Source organism: Salmo salar, chromosome 12, assembly GCF_965601325.2.
Source record: "Salmo salar chromosome 12, fSalSal1, whole genome shotgun sequence".
NCBI classification, from domain to species: domain Eukaryota; kingdom Metazoa; phylum Chordata; class Actinopteri; order Salmoniformes; family Salmonidae; genus Salmo; species Salmo salar.
In genome coordinates, this window is record NC_138302.1 from 22,399,906 (window position 1) to 22,416,054 (window position 16,149).

A 16,149-nucleotide genomic window follows, 5' to 3' on the forward strand; every position below is an offset into this window, starting at 1 on the left:
TCTCTCTCCCCTCTCTATCTCTATGTCCCCCTCGACACCTCCTCTATCTCTCTCCCCTCTCTATCTCTATGTCCCCCTCGACACCTCCTCTATCTCTCTCCCCTCTCTATCTCTATGTCCCCCTCGACACCTCCTCTATCTCTCTCCCCTCTCTATCTCTATGTCCCCCTCGACACCTCCTCTATCTCTCTCCCCTCTCTATCTCTATGTCCCCCTCGACACCTCCTCTATCTCTCTCCCCTCTCTATCTCTATGTCCCCCTCGACACCTCCTCTATCTCTCTCCCCTCTCTATCTCTATGTCCCCCTCGACACCTCCTCTATCTCTCTCCCCTCTCTATCTCTATGTCCCCCTCGACACCTCCTCTATCTCTCTCCCCTCTCTATCTCTATGTCCCCCTCGACACCTCCTCTATCTCTCTCCCCTCTCTATCTCTATGTCCCCCTCGACACCTCCTCTATCTCTCTCCCCTCTCTATCTCTATGTCCCCCTCGACACCTCCTCTATCTCTCTCCCCTCTCTATCTCTATGTCCCCCTCGACACCTCCTCTATCTCTCTCCCCTCTCTATCTCTATGTCCCCCTCGACACCTCCTCTATCTCTCTCCCCTCTCTATCTCTATGTCCCCCTCGACACCTCCTCTATCTCTCTCCCCTCTCTATCTCTATGTCCCCCTCGACACCTCCTCTATCTCTCTCCCCTCTCTATCTCTATGTCCCCCTCGACACCTCCTCTATCTCTCTCCCCTCTCTATCTCTATGTCCCCCTCGACACCTCCTCTATCTCTCTCCCCTCTCTATCTCTATGTCCCCCTCGACACCTCCTCTATCTCTCTCCCCTCTCTATCTCTATGTCCCCCTCGACACCTCCTCTATCTCTCTCCCCTCTCTATCTCTATGTCCCCCTCGACACCTCCTCTATCTCTCTCCCCTCTCTATCTCTATGTCCCCCTCGACACCTCCTCTATCTCTCTCCCCTCTCTATCTCTATGTCCCCCTCGACACCTCCTCTATCTCTCTCCCCTCTCTATCTCTATGTCCCCCTCGACACCTCCTCTATCTCTCTCCCCTCTCTATCTCTATGTCCCCCTCGACACCTCCTCTATCTCTCTCCCCTCTCTATCTCTATGTCCCCCTCGACACCTCCTCTATCTCTCTCCCCTCTCTATCTCTATGTCCCCCTCGACACCTCCTCTATCTCTCTCCCCTCTCTATCTCTATGTCCCCCTCGACACCTCCTCTATCTCTCTCCCCTCTCTATCTCTATGTCCCCCTCGACACCTCCTCTATCTCTCTCCCCTCTCTATCTCTATGTCCCCCTCGACACCTCCTCTATCTCTCTCCCCTCTCTATCTCTATGTCCCCCTCGACACCTCCTCTATCTCTCTCCCCTCTCTATCTCTATGTCCCCCTCGACACCTCCTCTATCTCTCTCCCCTCTCTATCTCTATGTCCCCCTCGACACCTCCTCTATCTCTCTCCCCTCTCTATCTCTATGTCCCCCTCGACACCTCCTCTATCTCTCTCCCCTCTCTATCTCTATGTCCCCCTCGACACCTCCTCTATCTCTCTCCCCTCTCTATCTCTATGTCCCCCTCGACACCTCCTCTATCTCTCTCCCCTCTCTATCTCTATGTCCCCCTCGACACCTCCTCTATCTCTCTCCCCTCTTTATCTCTATGTCCCCCTCGACACCTCCTCTATCTCTCTCCCCTCTCTATCTCTATGTCCCCCTCGACACCTCCTCTATCTCTCTCCCCTCTCTATCTCTATGTCCCCCTCGACACCTCCTCTATCTCTCTCCCCTCTCTATCTCTATGTCCCCCTCGACACCTCCTCTATCTCTCTCCCCTCTCTATCTCTATGTCCCCCTCGACACCTCCTCTATCTCTCTCCCCTCTCTATCTCTATGTCCCCCTCGACACCTCCTCTATCTCTCTCCCCTCTCTGTCTCTATGTCCCCCTCGACACCTCCTCTATCTCTCTCCCCTCTCTATCTCTATGTCCCCCTCGACACCTCCTCTATCTCTCTCCCCTCTCTATCTCTATGTCCCCCTCGACACCTCCTCTATCTCTCTCCCCTCTCTATCTCTATGTCCCCCTCGACACCTCCTCTATCTCTCTCCCCTCTCTATCTCTATGTCCCCCTCGACACCTCCTCTATCTCTCTCCCCTCTCTATCTCTATGTCCCCCTCGACACCTCCTCTATCTCTCTCCCCTCTCTATCTCTATGTCCCCCTCGACACCTCCTCTATCTCTCTCCCCTCTCTATCTCTATGTCCCCCTCGACACCTCCTCTATCTCTCTCCCCTCTCTATCTCTATGTCCCCCTCGACACCTCCTCTATCTCTCTCCCCTCTCTATCTCTATGTCCCCCTCGACACCTCCTCTATCTCTCTCCCCTCTCTATCTCTATGTCCCCCTCGACACCTCCTCTATCTCTCTCCCCTCTCTATCTCTATGTCCCCCTCGACACCTCCTCTATCTCTCTCCCCTCTCTATCTCTATGTCCCCCTCGACACCTCCTCTATCTCTCTCCCCTCTCTATCTCTATGTCCCCCTCGACACCTCCTCTATCTCTCTCCCCTCTCTATCTCTATGTCCCCCTCGACACCTCCTCTATCTCTCTCCCCTCTCTATCTCTATGTCCCCCTCGACACCTCCTCTATCTCTCTCCCCTCTCTATCTCTATGTCCCCCTCGACACCTCCTCTATCTCTCTCCTCTCTCCATCTCTATGACCCCCTCGACACCTCCTTTCTATCTCTCCTCTCTCTATCTCTATGTCCCCCTCGACACCTCCTCTCTCTCTCCCTCCCTCCTCTCTCTCCCTCCCTCCTCTCTCTCTCTCTGTGAGGTGACATTTCACTGGTGCCCTGCTTGTTGCTCCCTGCAGCGCCACTCTGATCTAGCCTCAGTGTGTGTGTGTGTGTGTGTGTGTGTGTGTGTGTGTGTGCTCATTAAAGGGAGACAGCGATGGAGAGGGTGATGCCCTGATTACACACACACACACCGTGTCAAACGAGACCTCTGCTGTGTGTGTGTGTGTGTGTGTGTGTGTGTGTGTGTGTAGGTGTGTGTGTGTCTACCCCAGCTGACTGTATATCTTAATGTCCTCCTTTCCCTCTCTCTACATGCTGTGTATCTTTCCAGGTCTTCCTTTTCTTTCACCCAATCCCCCCTTTTTCTCACGTTAGTCTAACCCCTCCTTTTACTGCTGCTGCTCTCTCCAGCTCCTCTCTCTCTCTCCAATCTCTCTCTCTCTCTTCTCTCTCTCTAGACATGCTGCTCACTTGCTACGGCACAGCAGCCATTTTTAGATCACACATCAAACAAACACACCCTCCTGTCTCACTCTCCCCCTGCATCTCTCTTTCTTTTTCTCTTTTGAACAAATGCACACAGGCACACAGGCACGCACACACACACACACACACACACACACACACACACACACACACACACACACACACACACACACACACACACACACACACACACACACACACACACACACACACACACACACACACACACACACACACACACACACACAAAATCAATCTATCCACAGTATAGATAGATAGATGATAGATAGATGGATAGTCTCTGTCTGTCTGTCTGTCTGTCTGTCTGTCTGTCTGCCAGTCAGTGTGTATGGATATTGATCTTTAGACTGATCAGGGGGCCATTGATCCTGGAGTTTCCTCAGTCCAGACACACATGGACAGGAGCCAAGAGATAGGACTAGACTACATGTACACACATAAGATGGGACTAGACTACATGTACACACATAAGATGGGACTAGACTACATGTACACACATAAGATGGGACCAGACTACATGTACACACATAAGATGGGACCAGACTACATGTACACACATAAGATGGGACCAGACTACATGTACACACATAAGATGGGACCAGACTACATGTACACACATAAGATGGGACTAGACTACATGTACACACATAAGATGGGACCAGACTACATGTACACACATAAGATGGGACTAGACTACATGTACACACATAAGATGGGACTAGACTACATCTCACACATAAGATGGGACTAGACTACATGTACACACATAAGATGGGACTAGACTACATCTCACACATAAGATGGGACCAGACTACATCTCACACATAAGATGGGACTAGACTACATGTACACACATAAGATGGGACTAGACTACATGTACACACATAAGATGGGACCAGACTACATCTCACACATAAGATGGGACCAGACTACATGTACACACATAAGATGGGACTAGACTACATGTACACACATAAGATGGGACCAGACTACATGTACACACATAAGATGGGACCAGACTACATCTCACACATAAGATGGGACTAGACTACATGTACACACATAAGATGGGACTAGACTACATGTACACACATAAGATGGGACCAGACTACATGTACACACATAAGATGGGACTAGACTACATGTACACACATAAGATGGGACCAGACTACATGTACACACATAAGATGGGACTAGACTACATGTACACACATAAGATGGGACTAGACTACATGTACACACATAAGATGGGACTAGACTACATGTACACACATAAGATGGGACCAGACTACATCTCACACATAAGATGGGACTAGACTACATGTACACACATAAGATGGGACTAGACTACATGTACACACATAAGATGGGACCAGACTACATCTCACACATAAGATGGGACTAGACTACATGTACACACATAAGATGGGACTAGACTACATGTACACACATAAGATGGGACCAGACTACATGTACACACATAAGATGGGACTAGACTACATGTACACACATAAGATGGGACTAGACTACATGTACACACATAAGATGGGACTAGACTACATGTACACACATAAGATGGGACTAGACTACATGTACACACATAAGATGGGACTAGACTACATGTACACACATAAGATGGGACTAGACTACATGTACACACATAAGATGGGACTAGACTACATGTACACACATAAGATGGGACTAGACTACATGTACACACATCTGATGGGACCAGACTACATGTACACACATAAGATGGGACCAGACTACATGTACACACATAAGATGGGACTAGACTACATCTCACACATAAGGGTTTCCAGCAATGACATCAATAGTGTGTGTGTGTGTGTGTGTGTGTGTGTGTGTGTGTGTGTGTGTGTGTGTGTGTGTGTGTGTGTGTGTGTGTGTGTGTGTGGGTGTGCGCACTGTGAGAAGGTGTCACTTGCATCAGGCATATTAGCATGTGAACACACACTGAGCACTAGTACAAAATCATCCACGGGCCAAATTTGGCCCACGGACCGCCAGTTGACAATCCCTGATGTATGGTATGTAGACAGTAGTTATGGTATGATCCCTGATGTATGGTATGTAGACAGTAGTTATGGTAATGATCCCTGATGTATGGTATGTAGACAGTAGTTATGGTAATGATCCCTGATGTATGGTATGTAGACAGTAGTTATGGTAATGATCCCTGAGGTATGGTATGTAGACAGTAGTTATGGTAATGATCCCTGATGTATGGTATGTAGACAGTAGTTATGGTATGATCCCTGATGTATGGTATGTAGACAGTAGTTATGGTAATGATCCCTGAGGCATGGTATGTAGACAGTAGTTATGGTATGATCCCTGATGTATGGTATGTAGACAGTAGTTATGGTAATGATCCCTGAGGTATGGTATGTAGACAGTAGTTATGGTATGATCCCTGATGTATGGTATGTAGACAGTAGTTATGGTAATGATCCCTGATGTATGGTATATGTAGACAGTAGTTATGGTAATGATCCCTGAGGTATGGTATGTAGACAGTAGTTATGGTAATGATCCCTGATGTATGGTATATGTAGACAGTAGTTATGGTAATGATCCCTGATGTATGGTATATGTAGACAGTAGTTATGGTAATGATCCCTGATGTATGGTATGTAGACAGTAGTTATGGTAATGATCCCTGATGTATGGTATATGTAGACAGTAGTTATGGTAATGATCCCTGATGTATGGTATGTAGACAGTAGTTATGGTAATGATCCCTGATGTATGGTATGTAGACAGCAGTTATGGTAATGATCCCTGATGTATGGTATGTAGACAGTAGTTATGGTAATGATCCCTGATGTATGGTATGTAGACAGTAGTTATGGTAATGATCCCTGATGTATGGTATGTAGACAGTAGTTATGGTAATGATCCCTGATGTATGGTATGTAGACAGTAGTTATGGTAATGATCCCTGATGTATGGTATGTAGACAGCAGTTATGGTAATGATCCCTGATGTATGGTATGTAGACAGTAGTTATGGTAATGATCCCTGCTGTATGGTATGTAGACAGTAGTTATGGTAATGATCCCTGATGTATGGTATGTAGACAGTAGTTATGGTAATGATCCCTGATGTATGGTATGTAGACAGTAGTTATGGTAATGATCCCTGATGTATGGTATGTAGACAGTAGTTATGGTAATGATCCCTGATGTATGGTATGTAGACAGTAGTTATGGTAATGATCCCTGATGTATGGTATGTAGACAGTAGTTATGGCATAATACAATGCAACAATAATGTACTTACCCAGTGAGCACTACTACAAAGTCCATAGCGTTCCATCCATTCCTCAGGTAGGAGCCCTTATGGAGGGCAAAGCCCAGAGCCAGAATCTTTATACCTGACTCAAAACAGAAGATGGCTATGAAGTAGGGCTCTGTATCATCCTAATGGAGAGAAGGGGGGAGAGAGAGAGAGCGAGAGAGAGAGAACGAGAGAAGGGAGGGGAGAGAGAGAGAGAGGAGAGGAGGGAGGGGGAGAGAAGAGGGGAGGAGAGAGAGAGGAGAGGAGGGAGAGAGAGGGTTAGAATATGGCATTTCGAAAAAGAGCATTGTGTGCACCTTTGTGGTGTGAGAGAGAGAGAGAGAGAGAGAGAGAGAGAGAGAGAGAGAGAGAGTTGTACTCACCAGTCTCTCAGAAAGAGGAGTTTTGTCATTCTCAGGTAAATGCTGTTCCAGAGCCAGGACGATACAGTTAGCTATGATGGTTGCCAAAATCATCCATTCAAATGGAGTACGGCTGGAGTTAAGGCCAGTAACATGGGACAATATATACACATATATTTAATAATACAAACATCAATCATCTTAACCTGACAGTCCAGGAAATCTGGCATTAGAATGACTTATAAAATATGTATATGTTTACATGACTTATTTGCTTGATTTCCCACTATTCAATAAGTCAGAAGACAGCAATCCAGACCTTCCTAGGACCATGTAAACGTCCTCTGTTGAATAAACGTATATTTGTATGCATTTATACATCAGAGGCAGACACATTGCATATTCTCAGCGTGACAAAATCGTGCCCTTTACACAGCCCTTCTCCCCTTGTCTATAGGAGGAAAGCATGCTGTTTAAATGGCCCAAATGTTGATTTACACCATCACACATTTGATAGATTTTGACTATCACTAATGTCATGATATGTTTGGTAAGGTAATAAAGAAGGTGAAATATTTTGGGTAGCTGTTCCTAAAACAGATTATAACTATATGTGGACATATTATAACATATGAAAAGGCTTATTCATTCACAATGTAAGTTAATTTATCATATCATCATTTGTGTATACAGTTGAAGTTGGACGTTTACATACACCTTAGCCAAATACATTAAAATCAGTTATTCACAATTCCTGACATTTAATCCTTGTAAAAATTCCCTTAGATCAGTTAGGATCACCACTTTATTTTAAGAATGTGAAATGTCAGAATAATAGTAGAGAGAATGATTTATTGCAGCTTTTATTTCTTTCATCACATTCCCAGTGGGTAGGAAGTTTACATACACTCAATTAGTATTTGGTAGCATTGCCTTTAAATTGTTTAACTTGGGTCAAACGCTTCAGGTAGCCTTCCACAAGCTTCCCACAATAAGTTGGGTGAATTTTGGTCCATTCCTCCTGACAGAGCTGGTGTAACGGAGTCAGGTTTGTAGGCCTCCTTGCTCGCACACGCTTTTTCAGTTCTGCCCACACATTTTCTATAGGATTGAGGTCAGGGCTTTGTGATGGCCACTCCAATACTTTGACTTTGTTGTCCTTAAGCCATTTTGCCACAACTTTGGAAGTATGCTTGGGGTCATTGTCCATTTGGAAGACCCATTTGAGAGCAAGCTTTAACTTCCTGACTGATGTCTTGAGATGTTGCTTCAATATATCCACATAATTTTCCTCCTCATGATGCCATCTATTTTGTGATGTGCACCAGTCCCTCCTGCAGCAAAGCACCCCCACAACATGATGCTGCCACCCCCGTGCTTCACAGTTGGGATGGTGTTCTTCGGCTTGCAAGCCTCCCCCTTTTTCCTCCAAAATGGTCATTATGGCCAAACAGTTCTATTCTATATCAGAACAGAGGACATTTCTCCAAAAAGTACGATCTTTGTCTCCATGTGCAGTTGCAAACCATAGTCTGGCTTTTTTATAGCGGTGTTGGAGCAGTGGCTTCTTCCTTGCTGAGCGGCCTTTCAGGTTATGTCAACATAGGACTCGTTTTACTGTGGATATAGATCATTTTGTACCTGTTTCCTCCAGCATCTTCACAAGGTCCTTTGCTGTTGTTTTGGGATTGATTTGCACTTTCGCACCAAAGTACAGTCATCTCTAGGAGACAGAACGCGTCTCCTTCCTGAGCGGTGCGACGGCTGTGTGCTTCCATGATGTTTTACTTGCATACTATTGTTTGTACAGATGAACGTGGTACCTTCAGGCGTTTGGAAATTGCTCTTGGCTGATTTCTTTTGATTTTCCCATGATGTCAAGCAAAGAGGCACTGAGTTTGAAGGTAGGCCTTGAAATACATCCACAGATACACCTCCAATTGACTCAAATTATGTCAATTAGCCTATCAATAGCTTCTAAAGCCATTACATAATTTTCAGGAATTTTCCAAGCTATTTAAAGGCAGTCAACTTCGTGTATGTAAACTTCTGACCCACTGGAATTGTGATACAGTGAATTATAAGTGAAATAATCTGTCTGTAAACAATTGTTGGAAAAATTACTTAAAACAACTATAGTTTGTTAACAAGAAATTTGTGGAGTAGTTGAAAAACAAGTTTTAATAAGTGTATGTAAACTTGTAACTTCAACTGTATATACTCCCACCAACACTTGTTTGGTTACTACATGATTCCATATGTGTTATTTCATAGTTTTGATGTCTTCACTATTTTTTTACAATGTAAACATTTGAAAAAATATAGAAAAACCCTGGAATGAGTAGGCGTGTCCAAACTTTTGACTGGTACTGTGTATATATATATATATATATATATATATATATATATATGATTATATATGTTTATATTTGTACTTTTACCCCTTTTTGTTCCCAATTTTGTGATATCCAAATGGTAGTTACCAGTCTTGTCCCATCGCTGCAACTCTCCTACAGACTCAGGAGAGGCGACAGTCGAGAGCCATGCGTCCTCTGAAACACAACCCTGCCAAGCCGCACTGCTTCTTAACACAACGCTCACTTAACCAAGAAGCCAGCAGCACCAATATGTCGGAGGAAACACCGTCCAGCTCGTGACCGAAATCAGCTTGCAGGCGCCAGGCCCACCACAAGGAGTCGCTAGAGCGCGATGGGACAAGGAAATCCCAGCCGGCTAAACCCTCTCTTAACCCTGACGACCTCTTGCTAGATTGATGACTAAAGCCATAGCAAAACAGTGCAAAATGGCTGTCAGCTCAACTTTAAGACCAGTAACATGGGAGTAACATGGGAGAACAGCAAAAGCATTTACATGTATATAATAATACAGGCATTAAGGCCAGTAGGAAAACTGGAATAGCATACAAACACACATATATATCTGACATATACAGTATTTCATAATACAAACACACACAAAGGTACTGTACCGTATACAAACATACATAACAAAGAAGGACAATATCAAACCTCTATTCTACTGAAAGAGATTGAATAGGATCTGAAGCACTTAGAAATGTATCTTACTGAACTCTGGTGTGTGTGACCAGGCCTGAGTAATGCTGGCCTTACTGAACTCTGGTGTGTGTGACCAGGCCTGAGTAATGCTGGCCTTACTGAACTCTGGTGTGTGTGACCAGGCCTGAGTAATGCTGGCCTTACTGAACTCTGGTGTGTGTGACCAGGCCTGAGTAATGCTGGCCTTACTGAACTCTGGTGTGTGTGACCAGGCCTGAGTAATGCTGGCCTTACTGAACTCTGGTGTGTGTGACCAGGCCTGAGTAATGCTGGCCTTACTGAACTCTGGTGTGTGTGACCAGGCCTGAGTAATGCTGGCCTTACTGAACTCTGGTGTGTGTGACCAGGCCTGAGTAATGCTGGCTTAAGGGGCTGGTATGACTGGATGGGTCTGGACAGATAAGCACTGCTCCTAATTGGAGACTCATTATCCTGTTAGTGTGTGTGTGTTTGTGTGTGTACATGCACACTTGTCAGTATTTGTTTGTGTTTGCATCTGTGTGCAAACTTGCGTCCGTCCGTCCGTCCGTGTGTATGTCTGTGCGTGTCCATGTAATTGAACGGGATCTGTGTGTTTATGTCCGTGTGTGTGTGTGTGTGTGTGTGTTTACCAGATGCCAGTCTGACATTGACACCATGGCCGGGGGATGGTTAAGAGGGTGATGCGGTCTGAGTCTGTGTGTGTGTCGTAACAGCTGATGTAACATGAAGAGACAGACTAGCATGGGAGTGAAGACTCAGACTAAACACTGGCTAGAAGCAACACTCCAGTACCCAGACTCTTATTTCACCAGGTCAGTTGACTGACAACACATTCTCATTTCCAGCAACAACCTGGGGAATAGTTACAGGGGAGAGGAGGGGGGACGAATGAGCCAATTGGAAGCCGGGGATGATTAGGTGACCGTGATGGTATGGGAATTTAGCCTGGACAATAAGTGCCATGGGTTTATAGTGACCACAGAGTGTCAGAACACCCGTTTAACATCCCATCTGAAAGACACCACATACACAGGGTAATGTCCCCAATCACTGCCCTGGGATAGATTTATTTATTTTGTTGACCAGAGGAATGAGTTCCTCTTACTGACCCTCCAACACCACTTCCAGGAGCATCTGGTCTCGCTTCCAGGAACCGACCAGGACCAACCCTGCTTAGCTTCAGAAGCAAGACAGCAGTGGGATGCAGGGTGGTATGCTGCTGGCTCACTGTTGTAGTACTGTTTATAGGAAGGAGGATTTCAGCACTATGGAAGAATATACTGTTTAATAGCTGTTACAGTTTAAACATCAATTATGCTATTATTCTATTTTACACACACACACACACACACACACACACACACACACACACACACACACACACACACACACACACACACACACACACACACACACACACACACACACACACACACACACACACACACACACACACACACACACACACACACACACAGCACTGATTTAAGAGGAACATCTATAATTCCCCCAGTCTTTGATAACAGTGAGTAACTTCTCTGATGTTATCAAAGTGAGAGACAATAAAGCACTATGTAGGCTTTACGTAGGTTATATGACACTGCATAGCATCAGAGTCTAGTAACAGAACAGTGGCTGCATGGAGACTAAATAATTTAGTTGTGACAGTTCCACATCGCTGAGCAAACATTCTCTCTCTCTCTCTGTGTTGTCCTATGTCTGACCCCTCTCCTTCCATCTCACCGTCTTCCCTTCTCCCATTTTCTCACCCTATATCTGACCCCAGTTCATCCCCCTCTCTCAACCCCACTTCCCCTTTCTCTTACACTCTAAAAAACTGGGTTGTTTGGTTGACCCAACCCTACTGGGTTGTTTGGCTGTCTCAACTGCTGGGTTGTTTGGCTGACCCAACTGCTGGGTTGTTTGGTTGACCCAACTGCTGGGTTGTTTGGCTGTCTCAACTGCTGGGTTGTTTGGCTGTCTCAACTGCTGGGTTGTTTGGCTGTCTCAACTGCTGGGTTGTTTGGCTGACCCAACTTCTGGGTTGTTTGGCTGTCTCAACTGCTGGGTTGTTTGGCTGACTCAACTGCTGGGTTGTTTGGTTGACCCAACTTCTGGGTTGTTTGGCTGACCTAACCCTGCTGGGTTGTTTGGCTGACCCAACCCTACTGGGTTGTTTGTCTGACCCAACCCTACTGGGTTGTTTGGCTGACCCAACCCTACTGGGTTGTTTGGCTGACCCAACCCTACTGGGTTGTTTGTCTGACCCAACCCTACTGGGTTGTTTGTCTGACCCAACCCTACTGGGTTGTTTGGCTGACCCAACCCTACTGGGTTGTTTGTCTGACCCAACCCTACTGGGTTGTTTGGCTGACCCAACCCTACTGGGTTGTTTGGCTGACCCAACCCTACTGGGTTGTTTGGCTGACCCAACCCTACTGGGTTGTTTGGCTGACCCAACCCTACTGGGTTGTTTGGCTGACCCAACCCTACTGGGTTGTTTGGCTGACCCAACCCTACTGGGTTGTTTGGCTGACCCAACCCTACTGGGTTGTTTGGCTGACCCAACCCTACTGGGTTGTTTGGCTGACCCAACTGCTGGGTTGCAGGCGTTGGGTCACTTAATTGTGTTGCTTTCTTTTAAAAAAGCATGGTTGGGTTGTTGATGCTGGATCATTGCTTGGTTATTGAGAAATGACCCAGTGGGTCAGATCAGAAGTCTAGAGGCGTAGTAGGGGCGTGGCTTCAGAGAGTTGTTTTTTATCCATCCGTGATAGTAAATATCATTCCTGCTCATCTGTTCTGTTGTACAGTTATCACATGTTAAGGTCGAACACTTACATTTTGTAGCTTCAATCAGGCCTACAGAAGTGTATGAGTTCTCTAAAAGCCTCTGTAAACCCCATTGTTGGGATGCAATAAGGTGGTATACCTTATTATACAATAATATTATGTAATAAATAATCATAATATTCTGGAAGAAAAATGCACAACAAATAAAGAGAGAGAGACAGATGAGAGAGAGAGACAGTAGAGTGTTCTCTGCAGCAGTATACGGCAAAGTGCATCAGCAGAGAGAGACCAGTCAAAGAGAAAGATAGACAGTCAAAGCCAGTAGTATATTGGGCAGTGGGCAGCATTGTAGAGTACATCAGCAAAGATGGTGACATGGTGCCAGAGAGGGAGAGAGTGAGAGAATGAGAGAGAGAAGAGAGACCAGAGACCTGCCAGAGACCAGACCTTCCTCTCCCCTCCTCTGCTGTCCCCCCCCTTCTCTGCTCTCATCCCCTCCTCACCTCTACTCTCCTCCCCTCTCTCCTCCTCCCCTCTCTCCTCCTCCCCTCTGCCTGATTAGACTGGTCCTCAGATGGTTCTGGGCAGGCCTTGCTCTGCCAACTAGACACTACACTGGTCTGAAGCTGCATCTCACACACACACACACACACACACACACACACACACACACACACACACACACACACACACACACACACACACACACACACACACACACACACACACACACACACACACACACACACACACACACACACACACCACACACACACACACACACACACACACACAGAAGGAGAATGATACGGGCACAGACAAAGGTACACACCAAACACAAATACACACACCTACTGACTAAGCAAAATGTAGACTGTAGTGTAGACATACATGAGAATGCACACAGACAGACAGACACACACACTTTATCTAATACATCATGTCCACCTTTAATTCCAGTTATCTATTGACCCTGACCGGCTCCTCTCCTCCTCTCATCCCCCTCTCCATCTCTACCTCCCCTCTCTATCTATCCTCCTCCCTCTCTCACGTCATCATGACCTTTCCACGACCGCCTCCCCCTCTTCCATGTCTCCACTCTCCATCCCCCTCTCTTTATCTTGCCTTTCCACTCCAGGACAGTTAAAGCAAACAATACACACTCACACACACACACACTCACGCACACTCACGCACACATCGAACGAGGCATTATCCAGCATCAGCATATTACCGCTCGACTGCTTACAACTGTGCTGTGCCACACACACACACACACACACACACACACACACACACACACACACGCACACGCACACGCACACACACACACCTCTCCTTTCTGATTCTGCCAGAAAGTCTATTAGGTTATTAGTAGAGAGAGAGAGACAGAGAGACGGAGAGACGGAGAAAGATAGAGATGGAGAGACTCCATCCTTTCCACCCGCGGGTTTCTCTCAACTAGCCTGTAGACACAGTAGGAGACATGAGTCTGATGGGGAACAACGGAACACACTGTGTGTTGTGTGTCTGTGTAATGTGTGTGTGGTGTGTGTGTCATTGTTGATATTTCTGGGAGGTGTAAGGTTGACATCAAACCGCTCCAGACAGCATCACAGATATGTGTAAACGTGGGTGGTAGGACCATTGTGGTTTTGTGTTTATTGACATAACATTAATTAAGATAGCAATCTTTTAGAGAGGGATAGAAGTTTCCCCCTTTAATATAACAATAATAATATGTCATTTAGTAGACACTTTTATCCAAAGCGACTTAGTCAGGCGTGCATACACTACCGGTCAAAAGTTTTAGAACACCTACTCATTCAAATGTTTTTATTTATTTTTTACTATTTTCTACATTGTAGAATAATAGTGAACACATGAAACCTATGAAATAACACATATGGAATCATGTAGTAACCAAAAAAAGTGTTAAACAAATCAAAATATAATGTATATTTGAGATTCTTCAAATAGCCACCCTTTGCCTTGATTACAGTTTCGCACGCGCTTGGCATTCTCTCAACCAGCTTCACCTGGAATGCTTTTCCAACAGTCTTGAAGGAGTTCCCACATATGCTGAGCACTTGTTGGCTGCTTTTCCTTCACTCTGCGGTCCGACTCATCCCAAACCATCTCAATTTGGTTGAGGTCGAGGGATTGTGGAGGCCAGGTCATCTGATGCAGCACTCCATCACTCTCCTTTTTGTTAAAATAGCCCTTACACTGCCTGGAGGTGTGTTGGGTCATTGTCCTGTTGAAAAACAAATGATAGTCCCACTAAACCCAAACCAGATGGGATGGTGTATCGCTGCAAAATGCTGTGGTAGCCATGCTGGTTAAGTGTGCCTTGAATTCTAAATAAATCACAGACAGTGTCACCAGCAAAGCACCATCACACCTCCTCCATGATTCACAGCGGGAACCACACATGCAGAGATCATCCGTTCACCCACACCGTCTTACAAAGACGCGGCGGTTGGAACTAAAAATGTCTAATTTGGACTCCAGACCAAAGGACATATTTCCACCGGTTTAGTGTGCATTGATCATGTTTCTTGGCCCCAATCAGTCTCTTCTTCTTATTGGTGTCCTTTAGTAGTGGTTTCTTTGCAGGAATTCGACCATGAAGGCCTGATTCACCCAGTCTCCTCTGAACAGTTGATGTTGAGATATGTTTGTTACTTGAACTCTGTGAAGCATTTATTTGGGCTGCAATTTCTGAGGCTGGTAACTGTAATGAACTTATCCTCTGCAGCAGAGGTAACTCTGGATCTTCCATTCCTGTGGCAGTCCTCATGAGAGCCAGTTTCATCATAGAGCTTGATGGTTTTTGCAACTGCACTTGAAGAAACTTTCGAAGTTCTTGAAGTTTTCTGTATTGACTGACCTTCAAGTCTTCAAGTAATGATGGACTGTCATTTCTCTTTGATCTTTTCTTGCCATAATACGGACTTGGTCTTTTACCAAACAGGGCTATCTTCTGTATACCACCCCTACCTTGTCACAACACAACTGATTGGCTTAAATGCATTAAGAAGGAAAGAAATTCCACAAATGAACTTTTAAAAAGGCACACCTGTTAATTGAAATGCATTCCAGGTGACTACCTCGTGAAGCTGGTTGAGAGAATGCCAATAGTGTCACCAAGGCAAAATGTGTCTATTTGAAGAATCTCAAATTGTTATTTGTTAAAAAAAAATTTGGTTACTACATGATTCCATATGTGTTATTTCATAGTTTTGATGTCTTCACTATTATTCTACAATGTAGAAAATAGTACAAATAAATAAAAACCCTT

General features: G+C 45.4%; 1 protein-coding gene across 7 annotated transcripts in view; it reads right to left on the bottom strand.

The window, feature by feature from the left end:
• The window catches only part of LOC106592565 (calcium voltage-gated channel subunit alpha1 Ab), a 181,969-nt gene that overhangs the window by 119,503 nt on the left and 46,317 nt on the right, over nucleotides 1–16,149 (bottom strand). For all 7 annotated transcript variants that reach the window (XM_082958725.1, XM_082958728.1, XM_082958730.1 and 4 more), the window contains exons 2-3: nucleotides 7,015–7,120; nucleotides 6,635–6,774 (exon numbers count right to left, since the gene is read on the bottom strand). In XM_082958725.1, the coding sequence (XP_082814851.1) occupies nucleotides 6,635–6,774; nucleotides 7,015–7,120 (246 nt within the window). The remainder of the gene's footprint in view (nucleotides 1–6,634; nucleotides 6,775–7,014; nucleotides 7,121–16,149) is intronic.